Source organism: Puma concolor, chromosome C1 (assembly GCF_028749965.1).
Source record: "Puma concolor isolate L17-30 chromosome C1, mPumCon1.1.hap2, whole genome shotgun sequence".
Lineage (NCBI taxonomy): Eukaryota > Metazoa > Chordata > Mammalia > Carnivora > Felidae > Puma > Puma concolor.
This window is the reverse complement of record NC_141674.1, coordinates 118,753,698-118,771,626: the sequence shown is the minus strand read 5'-3', so window position 1 is coordinate 118,771,626 and position 17,929 is coordinate 118,753,698. Positions and strand designations below refer to the sequence as shown.

At 40.5% G+C, this 17,929-nt stretch overlaps 1 protein-coding gene across 2 annotated transcripts in view; it reads left to right on the top strand.

The window, feature by feature from the left end:
• Positions 1 to 17,724, top strand: part of RALB (RAS like proto-oncogene B) — a 44,202-nt gene extending 26,478 nt beyond the window's left edge. For both annotated transcript variants that reach the window (XM_025912580.2, XM_086718391.1), the window contains exons 3-5: positions 5,908 to 6,116; positions 9,887 to 10,064; positions 16,129 to 17,724. In XM_025912580.2, coding sequence (XP_025768365.1) covers positions 5,908 to 6,116; positions 9,887 to 10,064; positions 16,129 to 16,248 — 507 coding nt within the window. In that variant the 3' untranslated portion in view covers positions 16,249 to 17,724. The remainder of the gene's footprint in view (positions 1 to 5,907; positions 6,117 to 9,886; positions 10,065 to 16,128) is intronic.
• Positions 17,725 to 17,929: the final 205 nt, after the last annotated feature.

Genomic DNA, 17,929 nt, shown 5'->3' with positions numbered 1-17,929 from the left:
ACAGATTCTTATATAAGGAAACGTAATCATGGGGTGATCTCACGATCTTTCCCACATTCTGTTGGTTAGAAGCCAATCACAGAGTCCTCTGTATTTAAAAGGAGAGTATCATACCAGGGGCATGACTCACTGAGGGTCACCTGAGGGTATATTTGCCACAGTATTGGTCTTTTTATTTTTATTTTTTAAATGTTTATTTATTTATTTTTGAGAGAGAGAGACAGAGAGAGACAGAGCATGAGCAGGGGAGGGGCAGAGAGAGGGAGACACAGAATCTGAAACAGGCTCCAGGCTCTGAGCTGTCAGCACAGAGCCCGACGCAGGGCTCGAACTCACGGACCGTGAGATCGTGACCTGAGCCAAAGCCGGCCGCTAAACCGACTGAGCCACCCAGGCGCCCCAATGTCTGGAGATACTTTTGAGTGTCACAACTGGAGGGCAGTTACTACTAGCACATAGTGGGTAGGGGCCAGCGATGGTGCTAAACACCCTACGGCGCACAGGAGAGACCTCACAACCAAGAATTATCCATCCCAAATAGTCTTGTCAATAGCACAGCTGCTGACGCTGCGGGAGACTAGCTAGTAGGAGAGTCGAACCTCGATTTTCATTTTTATTATGTAGGTTTGTTTGTGTGCGTATGGTTAAGTGGGGGCAGGGGGTGGGGAAGATGCACACAGAAGAGTTTTGTCCCTTCTTCCTCGTATCTTCAGAGAAACAAGGGAAAACTAGGCTTGTTCTTAGTCTATTTTTTCATGGGCAAACATAGTTGAGGACTGGAGAGCAGCAGTTGAAGAAATGGTAAAATGAGAGCAAGGAAAGAATAGAGATGGATTAATGTATGTCTGGAGAAGTCTTTAATTGATTTCTAAAGCAATGCTGTCCAGTAGGACCTTCTGCCACGACGAAAACGTTCTGTATCTGTACTGTCTGCACATGTGACTAGAGTTCCAGCAAATGTGGCTAGTGGCTACTATATTGGACAGGAGAGTTCCAGAATCATAGTCTTGGAGCTTGAAGAGATCTTAGAGATCTTAGCAGCAATTCCCAAACTTAGCCGATCACCTTCTGAATAACATTTCTAGAGTTGAAAATGGGGACTCTCATTTTATGCGCAGCTCTCCCGGCAGTCTGATGTATGGCCAAGTGTGGTGATTCCTGCCTGAGAGATCACCTGGTCAAGCCTGATTTCACAGAAAAGGGAACAGTCCTGTGCTCCGGGATGCCAGTTACCTAAAGTCTACCCACATCCCGCATTCTTTATTCTTGGTCCAGGGCTTTACCTCAAGTTAAAAAAAAAAAAAAAAAAAAAAAAAAGAGCTTATATGGTGAAATTGCTATGAGGGTTGGATTATGCAAGGGGCAGTGGTCCCAGAAGTTTTTATTTTTGGCTAAGGTCTGACTTTGAGAAAAATTGGAGGGAGATCTTAATCTTTTTATCCTTGACCTAACATACTTGAAGACTTCTAAAGCTACGGACCATGTGAGGTTGGTGACCGGGGACTTTGACAGCAACCACGGCAGACTGTCAGTGGCTGGCTAAGGCAGTTTAGACACAGATCCCTGGGGAATCTGTGTGTCTTAGGCATGTGAAACTGACTCACACACCGCCCCCCAAGGCCAGGAGTGTGGATCGTCTTAACAGATACCAAGACTCCAGGACTTTCTAATGGAAAAGTGGAAAATCAAGATTGTAGTCTATGTTCTAATAATCTGTACACTTTTCACTGACACAGAGGTATGCAGTCGCTATGAGGACATTCAGACATCCCGTGTCCAGCGAGTCTGTGGACCTTTTTAACCTTGAAAGCTCAGAAATACGCACTTGAGATGCTTCATGGTGGTATTTAGAGATTTGCACTGGGTGCTTGGGTTTTGGGGGCATGGATTTGTCTCTTTGGAAAGGAGTTAATAGGACACTGTTGTAAAACAGGTAAATTTCCACATTTTGTCTAGTTTAAGATAACTGCTAGTACAAATGTAAGAACCTAATACTAAAAATCTTGTCGTTTTTTTTATTTTGGGGCTTAAAATCAGTACAAGGCTTTTTTTAAGGGTGTTCTTCAAAGGGCCCACTAAGTTCACACTGATAATCTCAATTCTTTTTAAATGTTTTATTTAGTTTTGAGAGAGAAAGAGAAAGAGAATGAGCAGGGAAGGGGCAGAGAGAGAGGGAGACAGAGGATCCGAAGCTGGCTCACTGCTGACAGCAGAGAGCCCGATGTGGGGCTCGAACCCATGAACTGTGAGATTGTTACCTGAGCCAAAGTTGGACACTTAACCGACTGAGCCACCCAGGCGCCCCTCAATTCAATTTTTAAATTTTTAAAAATTTAAATTAGTTTCTTAAGATATAATTCATACACCATGGTATTCATCCTTTTGAAGTGTACAATTCAATGATTTTTTTTAGCATATTCACACAGGCATGCAACCATCACTATTATATAATGTTAGAACAATTTTCTCCCTCCACAAAAGAGAAGAAAACACCCTAATATCAGCAGTCTTTCCTCATTTCTGCCTCCCCTGCTTCCACTTCGGGTTCTTGGCAACCATTTTGTTTTTATGGATTTACCTGTTCTGGACATTTCAAATAAATGGAATCGTACATCATGTGATCGTTCTATCAGGCTCCTTTCACGTCGTATCAGACTTTCTTTCAATGTCTTGAAAGCTCATCCATGTTGTAACCTGCATCAGGTTTTTTCACGGAATAATATTCCGTTGTCTGGATATGCTGTGTTTTGTTTATCCGTTCATCAAGTGATGGACTTTTGGATTGTTTCTACTTTTTTGCTATTTTGAATAATGTTGCTGTGAACACATGCGCATAAATTTTTGTGTAGACTTATGTCTTAAATTCCCTTGCGTAAATATACCGAGGCATGAAACTTGCCAGGTCATATGGTAACTCTATGTATAACTTTTTGAGAAGTGCAAAACTTTTTTCCATAGCAGCTGTACCATCTTATAACCCCACAAGCAATGTGTGAGGGTTCCGATTTCTCTGTATCCTTGCCAATGCTTGTTATTGTCTCTTTTTGATCATACATCCTAGTGAGTATGAAGCAGTATCTCACTGTGGTTCTGATTGGCAGTTCCCTAGTGACTGATGATGTTGCGCCTTGTTTCACATGCCTGTTGGCCACCTGTGTATCTTCTTTGGAGAAATGTTCATTCAGGTCTTTTATCTATTTTTTTAAAATTTTTTCAAAATGTTTATTATTTGAGAGAGAAAGAGAGAGACAGAGAGCAAGCAGGGACAGAGAGAGAGGGAGACACAGAATCCCGAGCAGGCTCCAGGCTCCAGGCTCCAAGCTACCAGCACAGAGCCTGACGTGGGGCTCGAACCCACAGACGGCAAGGTCATGACTTGAGCTGGTTGGCCTCTTAACCGACTGAGCCATGCAGGTGCCCCTCTTTTGTCTATTTTTAAATTGGGTTATTTGTCTTTTTATTGTTGAACTTTAAGAATGTTTTGTGTATTCGGAATATAAGTCTCCTATTAGATACATGATTTACAAATATTTTCTCTCATTTTATGGGTTATCTTTTCACTTTCTTGATGATGTCCTTTGAAGCATGAAAGTTTTACATTTTAATGAAGTTCAGTTTATCTACTTTTTCTTTTGTTGCCTGTGCTTTTGATGTCCTATCTAAGAATGCATTGCCACATCCAAGGTCATAAAGATTCACACCTGTTTTCTTCTTAGAGTTTATAGTTTTAGTTTTTACAATTTGGTCTTGATCCATTTTGAGTTAATTTTTGTACGTGATAGGAAGTAGGGGTCCCACTTCATTCTTTCGCATCTAGATATCTGCTTAAACCAGCACCAATTCCTTTTTTTTAATTTTTAAAAAATGTTTTATTACTTATTTTTGAAAGTGAGAGAGACCGAGCACAAGCAGGGAAGGGGCAGAAAGAGAGGGAGACACAGAATCTGAAGCAGGCTCCAGGCTTCGAGCTGTCAGCACAGAGCCTGACACAGGGCTTGAACCATGAGATGGGGACCTGAGCCGAAGTTGGCTGCTTAACCAACTGAGCCACTCAGGCCACCCGCACCAATTCTATTTTAATGGTACATTGCTGTCATTAATTTAGTTTTTTTCCTGAATATCTGTAACTTCTGACATCATTAAAATAATTACTTATTTGATGTATACCACGATATAAAGAAAATAGCTTTGAATTACTAATATCATTATTACTCAATAATACAAGCCAAGAGAAGTTTAGCAGTTTTTGAAACTTTTTGTCCTTTGTCTCTTTTAGTAGGATGCATGCTATCAAAATATTCTGTACTAAAGTCTCTTGAATTAGTTCTCTGTGTGGCTCTATTACCAATTTAACATTCGTTCAGATTCATTTGCTTCTGTTTTCTGTTTCACAGCTTTTAAATTTGTTTTGTTTGTCTTTTCAGGGAATCTCTTTGGCAAATATATGCATAAATACATACATACATATGCATATATGTGCCTATTAAGATACACACACACACACACACACATACATATATATACATACACACAAAAACAGCTATACATACTCATACACACCTATCTTATTCTTTATTCTCCTTCCTTTCCTTACGCAAAAGGTAGACTGTTATCTTCCGGAGATCGCTGTGTATCTGTGCATGGTTCTCTTTGTCGTTTTTTTATACCTGTGTAGTATTCCGTTGATGGGTGCCTGTTGTTGGGCGTTTGGGTGGTTATTGACCATTTGCTGTTACACACAGTGCCACAGTGATCCCCTTGTGTGTTGCTGTAGATTAGATTCCTAGAAGCAGGGTGGCTGGGAGATGAGCGCTTCTCCACTGCTGTTAGATGTTGCCGTGTTCATCCCCGTAAAGGCTGTGCTGTTCTCTACTCCCACCAGCCATGTGCAAGAGGGCCTTTTCCCCAGAGTATGTTGTCCGACGTTGGGTTTTTTGCCGGTCTGGTAGGTGAAAAACGGTATCTCTGTGTTGTCAATAATTTCCATTCTCTATATTAGTGAGGATGAACATCTTTTTGTATGATTAGCATCATAGGTATGTATTTTTCTGTCAATTGTTTATGTCTGTTGCCACTTTTCCCCGTTGGATTATTGATGTTTTTTTCTGCCTGTTTCTAGGAACTGTTTAAATATAGCTCTTTGTGATATGGGTTCAAATACTTTTTCCCTGTTTGTCATTTGTCTTTTTTTAAATAGTGTGTTATGCCATATGGAAGTTTAATAAGTTTTTTATGTAGTCTAATTTATCAATTTTTTCTTACATGGCTTCTGGATTTTGAGTCATAGTTAAAAAGGCCTTCCCTACTTCAAGGTAATACAAGGATTTCACCCATGTTTTCTTCTGATACTTGATGGGCTTATTTTTTATATTAATTTTTGACCCATTTGAAGTTTATCATGTTGGCTGTTTAATCCCCTTAGTCCCTCTTGTCAAGTCACTTTTCAGATGAGTTTTATACTTCTGTTGATTGTGTGTAAGAGCTTCTGTTTCTCACTCTTGCCAGTGTTTATATTATAATTTTATACTGTGAATAATATCACCAAGTGTTCTTTCTGCCCTATGCTTGGTCTCCTCATCTACAAAATGGGAATATTGGCTCTTGTCTACCCCCAAAACCAAGAGCACACTGTACATAGTGTATGTGAGCCAATTTGACAATACATTATATTAAAACCATGAAAACAAAAATAAAAACAAAAAGCAATAGAACCGAGAGCAATAAAGAAGTGTTAAAGAAGGAGTTATTTTTTTATAGTGCCTTAAACATAGTGTGATAATTATGAATACTCAATAAATATTCAGTTGATTATAGGCCAGGTGCCCATATATTGAAATTTATTTCTTTGGCAAATTTTCTTTCCCTTAGTATGTTGTTAATTACTGATAATGTTGTTTATTCCCGCAGTTTGTAGAAGACTATGAACCTACCAAAGCTGACAGTTACAGAAAGAAAGTGGTTCTTGATGGAGAAGAAGTCCAGATAGATATTCTGGACACGGCTGGACAAGAGGACTATGCAGCCATTCGAGACAACTACTTTCGCAGTGGGGAAGGTTTTCTCCTCGTGTTCTCGATCACAGAACATGAATCATTTACAGCAACTGCCGAATTCAGGTATGTGTGAAACGAAAGAGCCTCCAGCCTCCAGGAGACTTTCTGCCTGTCTTTCTCACGTGGTCAGCTTGGCAGGAATCTGGGGCTGAGCATAATAACAGAGGGTTGGGCTTGTTATTAAGAAGAATTCCGCTGACGGATGTTCTGGGGCTTTTTGAATCTTGGCACATGAGAGCCCCCCATTTGTTATCATCTCTTTGGGCTTCCCCATTTTTATAATTTTTGAATATAAATTACCTTAAGAATCTTCAGAGGTGGCTCAGTTGATTAAGCGTCGGACTCTTGATGTCAGCTCAGGTCATGATCTCGTGGTTTGTGAGATGCCCAGCGTCGGGCTCTGCATTGACAGCGTGGAGCCTGCTTGGGATTCTCTCTCTCCCTTTCTCTCTTCCCCTCCCCCACTCATGTGTGCACATGCGTGCTCTCTCTCAAAATAAATAAACATTGAAGAAAAAAAAGGAATCTTAAGAGGACGAAGCCATTCCATACACTCAAGAACTTCTAATTTTGTTTTCATATAAATCCTAAGAGACAGTGATCAATGGGTTAACTATCTTTATCCTTTTTATAATTTTGCTGGAAAAGTCATCATTTTGATCTGTTTTGAGGTTGATGAAACATTGTCAGGAGAGTGAAAGATGTCAGTTAGAGTGACCGTTTGCGGCATCTGTAGGACTTGTAACATAGGTGAGTGAAAAGAGCCCAGCTTTAGAATCAGGCAGACCTGGGTTTGAATCCTTGCCCTGCCACCTAGCAGTTTGGGGACCCTGAGCAGGTTTACTTGGCATTGGAGATTCTGTTTCTCTGTCTGAAAGTGTACTTGTTACTTGATGAGATGAAATGAAATGATGCTTTGGGCTGTCCATGTGTAAGGGCAGAAGCCACGGCCATCCTGTACCACGCTGTGTCCCCAGGCCCTGTCACAGTGTGGGCACATGGTGCTTAACAGTGAGTAGAATATGAACCGCTGTTATTCATTTTAAGTGCAGTGGTTAAAGATACCTGAAGTTCATTGTTACCAAGAAATTGTGAGCTGTTAGGCATAATTCTTAGAGGAATTCTGATGGGGATGGCGTCTTTCTCTTTACCCTACACGCTTGTTTTCTTTCTCTTATCTACTCCCCTTATAAACATATCTGTCCAGATGACTTTTGATTTTAAGAAGCAAATCTAGAGTCTAACAGGGAACTAAAAAGGGAAGAAAATCCATAATTTTTTTTTCCCATTCTTTAGCAAGTTCTGGTCAGAAGTTAAGGGGTCAGCCAAAGGTGAAAATGAGGAAACTAAATTTCCCCCCACAAGATTTGGAAGGAAGCATCAGTGAGCCAGGGGGCCCTCAAGGGGTGAACCCAGGTAAACACAGTGGTCGTCACTTGCTCGGCTTCATAGTGTCAAGTCTTCAAAGGTGGCACATCTAAATTCTCTGGTACTATAGTACGTGCATGGTGGCGATCAGTTAAATGACCAGGACTCTTAGGAGAAGTCCTGTGAGTTTTCAGACTTTCCCGACATGCCTAGGGTTTTCTCTATGTGGGTACAGTGGATGTATTCATAATTGTGAGTGCATCCTTGAGGATAAAACAGGACGGATGCACACACTTCCTTATTATCTTGAATGTCCGAGCCTTTTGATTTCCCATTACCCCATGACTCACCAAGAAAGGACGTGGAGGGCAGTGGGAGAGTCACGTCCAGAGAAGACACAGTGCCAGCCTCGTCCTGTCGCCCCGCACCACGCACACAAAGCCATGTGTCCTCAGGGATTTGGAGCAGTCTCATCTCGTCTTGGGAGGTGGGTTTCGGTCATTATGTGAGAACAGACGTCCTTAGGAGAAAAAGGACAGATGACTACCTAAAAGAATAAGGGAGGGCAGGTTAGCTCTTCTGACTTGAGCTCCGGACATTCAGAGAAAAGTCACGAGGCTGTCCAGGTTTCTCACGGCATCAGAAATGGAAAATGGAAGTAGGGCATCTGAGTCTTTGTGGTTAAACTCCTTTATGCCTGTTAACAGATTTCAAACATAGCATTTCTGTATTTATGGAAAGGTCCCAACATAAAACAAAATGTTAACATGCTCCATCTTCCTTGAAGTTTGCCCTAGACAATATTCAATAAGCTCAAAAGCTAGGTTTTTTTTTATAAGAGACCAGAATCGGTACTTCTATTTTTGCATGAATATGTTTATTAATGAGGTCATTTTACAAACCTCTGCATGACTAATGAGCCAGAGAGCTATCAGTTTTTCTTGTCATAATTTGTGCTGATCACGTAACTTCTAAATGTAGCATGTTCTTTGACCCCTGTTGAAATGCAGGCTATAGCAAAGCTACTTAGAGGCAATTTATAAGCATCTCCTTATCTTCTTTTTCGTTTTTCTTAGAATGTTTGATATCTGATACTTAAATTGACTCTAATGGAAAATTTTTTTTAAATTTTCATATTCTGAAACATTACCCTATATCATAGAGAAATCAATACAGATCCCCACAAAATACACTTTTGAGGTGGTCTATTTTGGGAATATATTGGAATGTGAAAGTAGAAATGTCTTCACTGGACCAAAATACTGGAAATGAAATATTTATTTTTTTAATATTTGGTATTGATTAGTAATTTAGGTAGCTGATAGCTTTAGGAGAGATAAAATTTAAGGTGTTACAGTTAATTTTTTTTTTTTAAGGAGATGTTTTTGAAGCACTTTTCCATAGATATTGGATTCTTTCCTTTCCTTTCCTTTTTTTTTTTTTTTTACTTTGTAGTAGAAAAATGACACACAATAAAACATGATTAGTGCCTAACTTAACTGACCTCATTCCATTGCTTGTAACATTTACTATATCTAAATGGAAACTGTGGTGGGGAGAGGTGCGGGGAGTCGGGGGGGGGGGGGGCAGGTGCATATACGCATACAGATGTAATCGAAACAGAAGTTTCACAAAACATACTTCATGTCATACTTGAGATCCCCTCTGATGTTTCTGCCCTGGTCTATGGTGTTCTGTTTCACTGAGGGAAAAAAACGTTGCTGGTTGTGACCCATTAAACTGATTTCACGATCCACTAATAGACTGCCACCTTCCATATGAAAAACACTGATTTCACAGCTGTTAGTGTCACAAAGAAATCATACCATGTTTTCAGGAGAATTATTACGCATTTTATGTATGAAGATACTTCTTTTAATATTTATTTAATTAATTAGAGAGACAGAGAGAGAGCAAGGGAGGGCCAGAGAGAGAGAGGGAGAGAAAGAATCCCAAGCAGGCTCCATGCTGGCAGCTCAGAGCCTGATGCGGGGCTCGAACTCATGAACTGTGAGATCTTGAACTGAGAGGGAATCAAGGGTTGGGTGCTTAACCGACCAAGCCACCCAGGCGGCCCCTGAAGATACTTCTTTTAGCTTGTTTTTATCCCAGAGTTCCTAAGTTGTTCTTTTTGTTAAGAAGTTTTGGTGCCTAAGCATCAGTTGGGGACCCTGTTGAAACGCAGAATCCTGGGCTCCTATTCAGACATTCCTTCTGTGGGCCTCCTGTTGGGCCCAGAAACCCGTGTTTGTGACGAGCACCCCAGGTCCTCCTGATGTAGGCAAACTGAGAACCAGGCTTTGAAAACACTTGTTTGTCACAGGATCTGGGGAATGCTGCCTTGGGACACGTCCGAGCATAACAATTTTTTCTGCCGTAGGAAAGCCATTCATTTTAGATGCATCGGTGAAATTGAGTTCTCATTCTAGCTTTCTTAGCTGCTTTATTTTGATGCAATGCCTTAGGGAACAGATCCTCCGCGTTAAGGCAGAAGAAGATAAAATCCCATTGCTGGTCGTGGGAAACAAGTCCGACCTAGAGGAGCGGAGGCAGGTGCCCGTCGAGGAGGCCAGGACGAAAGCAGAGGAGTGGGGTGTGCAGTACGTGGAGACGTCGGCTAAAACGCGGGCCAACGTGGACAAGGTAGGTGTGCGCTCTTTGTGTGTTTCTTGGGAAACTGCAGCACGTAGATGTCTCATCTGTTTGGTTTTGAGGGAACCATTTGTGGAAAGTAGGGGAGAACTGACTTTTCCAGATGTCTCAGCCAGTACAGTGAGAAGCCCTGGGAGGGTTTGACCGTGGATTTAAAACAACCCAGAGCAGAGTCCCCTCACTTTGTCTTGAGTCTTTGTTAGAGCATGCTTAAGGTTGGCCCCTGGAAGTATGGCCCCGGGGTCAGTGAAGGCAGTGCTGGAAGGACGGCCACAGTGGCACCTCTGTGCTCTCATCTGCTGCGGCCTGTGGTTCTCCAGGAGCCAAATCCATCAGCGGGTTCTTAGGGGCTTCCCCAGGGAAACATGTTGTACCTTGATTTTGTTGTCAGTGACTTATCGGTTAGATTTATTCTTTTCCCCTTACTGTCCACCGGCAGAGCCAATGTGTTCTGTGTTTGTAACTTAGTCTCCAAATACTATTTGCTCTCAGGAATCAACTCTCCCATCCCCTCCCCTTCCCTTTCCCTTTTCCCTTCCCCCTCCCCTTCCCTTCTCTTCTGTCTCTTAGCCATGCCCAGTGTACTTTCTCATTCAAATCTGACGCTGGTGAAAGGGGGACCTTGACAATGCTGAAAATCTTTTTTTTTTTTTTAATAATTTTTTTAAGTTTGTTTACTTATTTTGAGAGAGACAGAGACAGCACAAGTGGGGGAAGGGCAGAGAAAGAGGGCGAGAGAAACCCAAGCAGGCTCCGTGCTGTCAGCTTAGGGCCTGATGTGGGGCTTGAACTCACGAAACGTGAGATCATGACCTGAGCTGAAACCGAGAGTCAGATGGTAATCAACTGAGCCACCCAGGGGCCCCGACAATGCTGAACATTTGACAGTTGGAAGATCCACCTACTAGTGATCGCTATTGTTAGGTTTTGGGGTTTTTTCTAAAGAACTAAGGTTCAGAGCGGTTGCCACACAGTTAAAGTGAACAGCCTTATAGATGAGGCTTTCCCTTCTGCCTTCACCTTGTTTGTTAGCTCTTACTTCATGATCTGTGCTCTTGTAACATCTAAACCCACCTCATTTTGGCAGCCGAGCAGTGGATATGTCTGCTTTGTATTATGCGGCGTCAGCATCTGAAGCCCCCAGATTGCATCTCATGTTGCTCCTTCTTATGGGGAAATAATTCTCCTCTACTTCTTACCTGAGAGGGACAGATTTGTGACCAAGCTTTACTTTAGCTTGAAATGAGTCTAGAAGAACATTGGTGTTTAGGATGTTGGTATTAAAAGGGGCTCCCTTTATTTTTTAAACAATTTTTATTTATTGTTCAAGTATAATCGACATACAATGTTACCTTCACTTCAGGCGCACAACAAATTGATTTAACAATTGTGTATATTACTCAGTGCTCACTATGGTAGATGTAATCACGGTCTGTCACTGTACAATGTTATTACAGTGTTACTGACTATATTCCCTAGGCTGTACTTTTCATCCCTGTGACTTATTTATTTTATAACTGGAAGTTTGTATCTCAAGTCCCCTTTATCTTTTACACCCATCCTCCCACCTTCCTCCCCTTGGGCAATCACCAGTTTGTTCTCTGTATTTGAGTCTGTTTTTGTTTGTTTTGTTTTTTTAGATTCCACATGTAAGTGAAATAATATGGCATCTGTCTTTCTCTGTCTTGTTAGGGGAGCCAAATACCCCCTAGGTCCATCCATGTTGTTGCAAATGGCAAGCTTCCCTTCTTTTTACATGCCTGAGTGATATCATTCCACTGTATTATGTTCCACATCTTCTTTATCCATTCATCTATCGATGGATTGCTTCCATAATTTGGCTGTTGTAAATCATGCTGCTATATACATCAGGGTGCGTATATCTTTTCAAATTAGTGTTTTCATCTTCTTTTGGTAAATGCCCAGTAGTGCAATTACTGGATCATATGGTTTTCCTGTTTTTCATTTTTTGAGGAACCTCCATACTGTTTTCCACAGTGACTGCACCAGTTTGCGTTCCCACCAGCAGGGCAGGGAGCGGTCCCTTTTCTCCACATCATTGTCAACACTTCTTTTCTTTTCTTTTTGACAAAATACTAGCCTGACTGGTGTGAGAGGTGATTATCTCATTACGGTTTTGATTTGCATTTCCCTGAGGATTACTGATGTGTCTTTTCATGTGCCTGCTGGCCGTCCTTGTGTCTCCCTGGCCAAAATGTCTATTCAGGTCCTCTGTGTATTTTTAAATCAGATTATTTGGTTTTTAGGTGTTGAGTTGTAGAAGTTCTTTATATCCTGGATATTAACCCCTTATCGGATATATGATTTGCAAGTATCTTCTCCCATTTGGTGAGTTGTCTTTTTCTTTTGTTGATGGTTTCCTTCCCTGTGCAAAGGGTTTTTATTTCAGTATAGTCCCAGTAGTTTATTTTTGCTTTTGTCTCCCTTGCCTGAAAAGACAGATCCATAAATATGTTGCTCAGGCTGATGTCCAAAAAATGACTGCCTGTGTTTTCTTTTTATTTTCCCTCAAGTTTTTATTTAAATTCCAGTTAGTTAACATACAGTATAATAACAGTTTCAGATGTACAATATAGTGATTCATTGTTTCCATGCAACACCCAATGCTCATGCCTCTGTTTCTTTTATGAGTTTTATGGTTTTAGGTCTCACATCTAGGCCTTTAATCTATTTTGAGTTTATTGTTGTGTGTGGTGTAAGAAAGTGGTCCAGCTCCATTCTTTTGCATGTGGCTGTCTAGTTTTCCCAGCACCATTTATTGAAAAGACTAACCCCCCCGCCCCATGCATATTCTTGCCTCCTTTGTCTTAGATTAATTGACCATATACTCATGGGTCTATTTCTCTGCCCTCTCTCCTATTCTGTTGATCCTTGTGTCTGTTTTTGAGCCAGTACCATACTGTTTGGATTACTAAAGCTTTGGAGAAGTATGTGTTGAAACCTGGGATTATGATACCTCCTTCTTTCTTAAGACTGATTGGCTTTTCAAAGTCTTTTGTGGTTCCATACAAATTTTATGATTATCTGTTCTAGTTTTGTGAAAAATACCATTGGTATTTTGATAGGGACTGCACTGAATCTCTAGATCGCTCTGAGGAGGATGGACACTTTAACAATATTAATTCTTCCAGTCTGTGAACATGAAATATCTTTCTATTTGTTTGTGTCATCTTTAATTTCTTTTATCAGTGTCTTACAGTTTTCAGAGTTGAGGTCTTTCACGCCTTGGTAGAGTTTATTCCCACCAAGGTGTTTTATTCTTTTTGGTGCAATTGTAAATGGAATTGTTTTCTTAATTCTTCTTTCTGCTACTTCAGTTTTGGTATATAGAAACACAACAGAGTTTTGTATATTAATTTTGTATCCTACAACTTTATTGAATTTATTTATCTCTTCTAACAGTCTTTGTGTGTGTGGGTGGTATCTTTAGGGTTTTCTGTATATAGTATCATTTCATCTGCAAATAGTGACAGTTTTACTTCTTCCCTTTTAATTTGTATGCCTTTTATTTCTTTTTCTTGTCTTATTGCTGTGGCCAGGACTTCAGGACTATTTTGAATAAACGTGGTGAGAGTGGACATCTTTTCTTGTTCTTGATCATAGAAGAAACGCTCTCAGTTTTTCACCATTGAGTATGATGTTAGCTGTGGGTTTTTCATATATGGCCTTTATTATATTGAGGTATATTCCCTCTAAATCCACTTTGTTGGGAGTTTTTATCATGAATGGATGTTGTATTTTGTCACATGTTTTTTCTGTGTCTATCGAGATGATCATATGGTTTTTATCCTTTCTTTTTTTAATGTGATATTATCACATTGATTTGCAAGTATCGAATCACTCCTGTATCTCTGGAATAAATCCCACCTGATTGTAGTGAATGATACTTCTAATTATTGTGAATTTAGCTTGCTGATATTCTGTTGAGGATTTTTGCATCTGTGTTCATCAGAGATATTGGCCTGTAGCTTTCTTTTCTTGTGGTGTCTTTCTCTGGTTTCGGTATTAGGGTAATGCTGGTCTCCTAGAATGAATTTGGAAGTTTTCCTTCCTATTCTTTTTTTTGGAATAGTTTGAGAAGAATAGGTATTAGTTCTTCTTTAATGTTTGGTGCAATTTACCCTTGAAGCCATCTGGTCATTGACTTTTATTTGTTGGGAGGTTTTTTTGTTTTTTTTATTACCAATTCAATTTTGTTACTAGTAACCGGTCTGTTCAAATTTTCTATTTCTTCCTAATTTCGTTTGGGAAGATTATATGTTTCTAGGACTTTATCCATTTCTTCCAGCTTGTCCAGTTTGTTGGCATATAATTTTTTAATATTCTCTTAAAATTCTTTTTATTTCTGTGGTGTCAGTCATTAGTCCTCCTCAGAAAGGGTTGGCTTTATTTTACTTATTTTTTAAATGTTTATTTATTTTGAGAGAGAGAGAGAGAGAAAGAGAGAGAACATGAGTGAGTGTGAGTGGGGGAGGGGCAGAGAGAGACCGGGAGAGAGAATCCCAGCAGCATTCTGACAGCGCAGAGTCTGACGTGGGGCTCGAACTCATAAACTGTGAGATCATGACCTGAGCCGAAATCAAGAGTCAGATGCTTCACTGACTGAGCCACCCAGGCAGCCCAGAAAGGGTTCACTTTAGAAGCATTTTGGTAGCGTCTGCAATATAAATCTGTCTGTAATGTGAAGTATGTTCACTCGCTGTTTTTTCCCTCTATTATTTCTCAGCTCTTATGCTGATTGCTGTGCCGTTCCAAATCTCTTTCTTTGTATCAAATTGTTTCCTAGTTGTAGAAAACACACAGAAAATCCAGACATGTATTTCATTTAAAAAACACCGGGAAGGCTTTCTTGGCCTGGAACCCGGGATGTGTAGTTTTTGACAGGCTGGTGGGGGTTGGGGCTGTTGCAGGCTAGCTTGTATCTCCTTCCTCCGCTGGACCAGCTTGACCTGCCAAACAGGACCCAGCAGAAACTTATGACTGGCAGCATTGTATTCGCTTGTACACAGTTTACACGAAAGGTTGATAAGATCAGCCCGTGAACAACTTTGTCATCATTTTAAATTGGACACATTCCATCCTCCTCCTGGCCTTTGCTGTTAGAACAAAACGAAAAAGCCGTAACATTTGAAGTTGTTCACTGCTGCTCTTGTGGGTGGGGTGCTTAGGTCATTTTGTGGGGAGGGGGGTGCCTTTTTGTGCCTGGAGCTGGTGGTAAATGCATGTGGAGTCCCCCACTCAGAAAGCCCCATCTTCCTTTTCACCAAGAAGAAGGTATGTCTATGGAAATAAAAGGAGGTTGTCGTTTTGTGTGAACATCTGAAGATTAAAGCCTGCACTCAGCCTCTTGCTTCCAGTCTCTATCACTCCCTCTGAGAAATCTGAAATGTTTCTTTGTCTCAGGCTTATTTTGTCTGCTTGGGTATCATGGGCACTTTGGCATGATTGCTGGAGGCAGAGGGCAAAACCCAAACTATCTGACAGATGATAATTTGTATCTGAATAGTACATTGCATTCAGAGGACAAGTCATATCAGTTCTTGATAAAGTGCCTTTCAGCTAACGTCTCAAGGAACAGTGGCTGTTCCTGAGAATGAGGGTAGGGGCTGCTTGTGGAGGGGTGGTGGGACAGCACATCTCTCCTCTCCTGTCCCAGTTTCCTAGTGCAGGAGCCTCAGTTTGTTTATGGTTTATTTCCTCTTCTCTCAACCCCACCACGTTCCAAGTCACTAGTCTTGCTGGAGAAGCCGTCAGGCATAATGATGTTCCTACCTGTACAGGGTCGTGATTAGGATTACATAAGGTGTGGTGGTATATAAGAAAGCACCCAGTAGCAGGTACGCATGTTCTTAACCTTTCCTGGTGGTTGCAAATGCTAGAAAGTCTAATGCAAAATTTGGCTCAGGGTTTATAAAAACAAGTTTGCTTTATGCTTTAAAATGTGACTACATATCCTGCTTAGTGGAATTGCTTCATGAAATCATTAAATGGCTTTTTCCTCCCTATTCTTTTCGTTCCTTCCTCCGCACCCCAGGTGTTCTTTGACCTAATGAGAGAAATCAGAGCCAAAAAGATGTCAGAGAACAAAGACAAGAACGGCAAGAAAAGCAGCAAGAACAAGAAAAGTTTTAAAGAAAGATGTTGCTTACTGTGAATGCCAAGATGGCGGATGAAGCAATCACCGCTAAGGACATAGGGTGGGCTCATTAAGGGAAGCGTATAGTCGACTTCTTGGTGTACTCCCTGCTCTCCCAACGTCATTCACGCATACTTCTTTAAATGGGGAAAATATTTGTGAACCAGTGGCTGGCAGAAGAAATAAGCCCTTGTCTATGCATCGGAATGGCTACTTTGTCAGGAGGTTTTGGCGTTTCCTTCTCTCTCCCTCCCAAAAGTTTAATCACGTGTGTAGTGCTATAGGTAGGAAATAGTCAAGTGTTAATTAAAGAGAAATACAGCGTCGTAGCATCTTCTTCCCCACCCCCCTAGTTTTATAACGTTACCATCTTTTATTTTGGAATAAAAAATGTCCTATTTTATTAGGTTTGGGGAGAGGTGGGTAGGATAAGACTCTCCCCAACTTTTATCAGTTTAACAGAAGTATTCAAAAAAATCCACCAAGTTCTAAGGACACTGAAAAATTCAGAGATTTTTTTGTGTGTGATAAGTTTCTTGGCAATACCCTGCAGATCTGAAGCACCGTGAAAAAATAAAATAAATATGAATCGGGCCAGATGGGTCAGTAACAAGCTCATAAATGCTTCTTAGATACGAAAAATGAAAATCAAATTCTTCATATGTAAAAATTAGCCAATTACAGCCTGTGTTGGCTATTTCTCTCCTATAGGATCCTGAATTTTGTGTAGAAGCTTCTTTTTAGCAGATTAAGTGAAGACTCCAGAGTAGTATGCTTTATACATGGCATACTTTCCTTATCAGAGCAAAAAATCTATCTTTGGTTGTATCCTTCCCTAACTGCCAGCCAAGGTGAGACCCTTCCTTCTCCACTGGTAACCGATGTCTGTCCTTCTGGTCGACCTCTCTGCATGCAGAGGTTGAGAAAGCCTCTTCCTTTGTTTCTTTTAAGTATAATGAGTTCTTCTGAAGAATGTGATGAGTTCAAATTGTATCCTCAAATCATGAAGCCAGCGCCAGTGTCAGACATTCTGCTACCTCTCATAGAATTGCTCTGTAATTCTAAATTTAAAATTAGAAGATGTGGGAAAGGATAGGATAAGCCATTGCTTTTTACCTCTGAGAATTGGCTGCTGTTTCTAATATAACTTTCTTCTGAGACAGCCATAGAGTTGGTTCGAAAAAGGCTCTTATTGATGAGATATGGTAAGCTTTTTTGTATATCAATATTCTAAATTTAGCAACCAGAAAAATTTTTCCTCAGGAAAGGAGTACTGTGATGAAAACCCAGTATTCAGCACATTTCCCCTCATTTTTTGGAAGTGACATTTCACATATAGGTGCCAAAAGGGAACTGGGGTGGGGAGAGTGGGAACCTTTCACATTTATGGTTATTACGGAGATTGTGGAAATTATGATCTGACTGGGAAGCAATCTTGTATCACCTCCCAAAGAATCATGGGTCTTTTTTAAATAAAAAAAGCAGACAAATACACTTTTTCAGGGCTTCAAGCTTTTTATTTTACCCTTTTGTCATACATGTAAAATGCAAGCATTAAAGAAACTGACAGTAACTCGTTCATTATTGATTATGTTAGGTTTTCTGTGATATCAGACAAACTTTATTTCTATTAATCCTTTGAACTGGACTGTGGGAAATAAAATTTAAATATAAATAGTATTTTAACTTCATCTTTCCT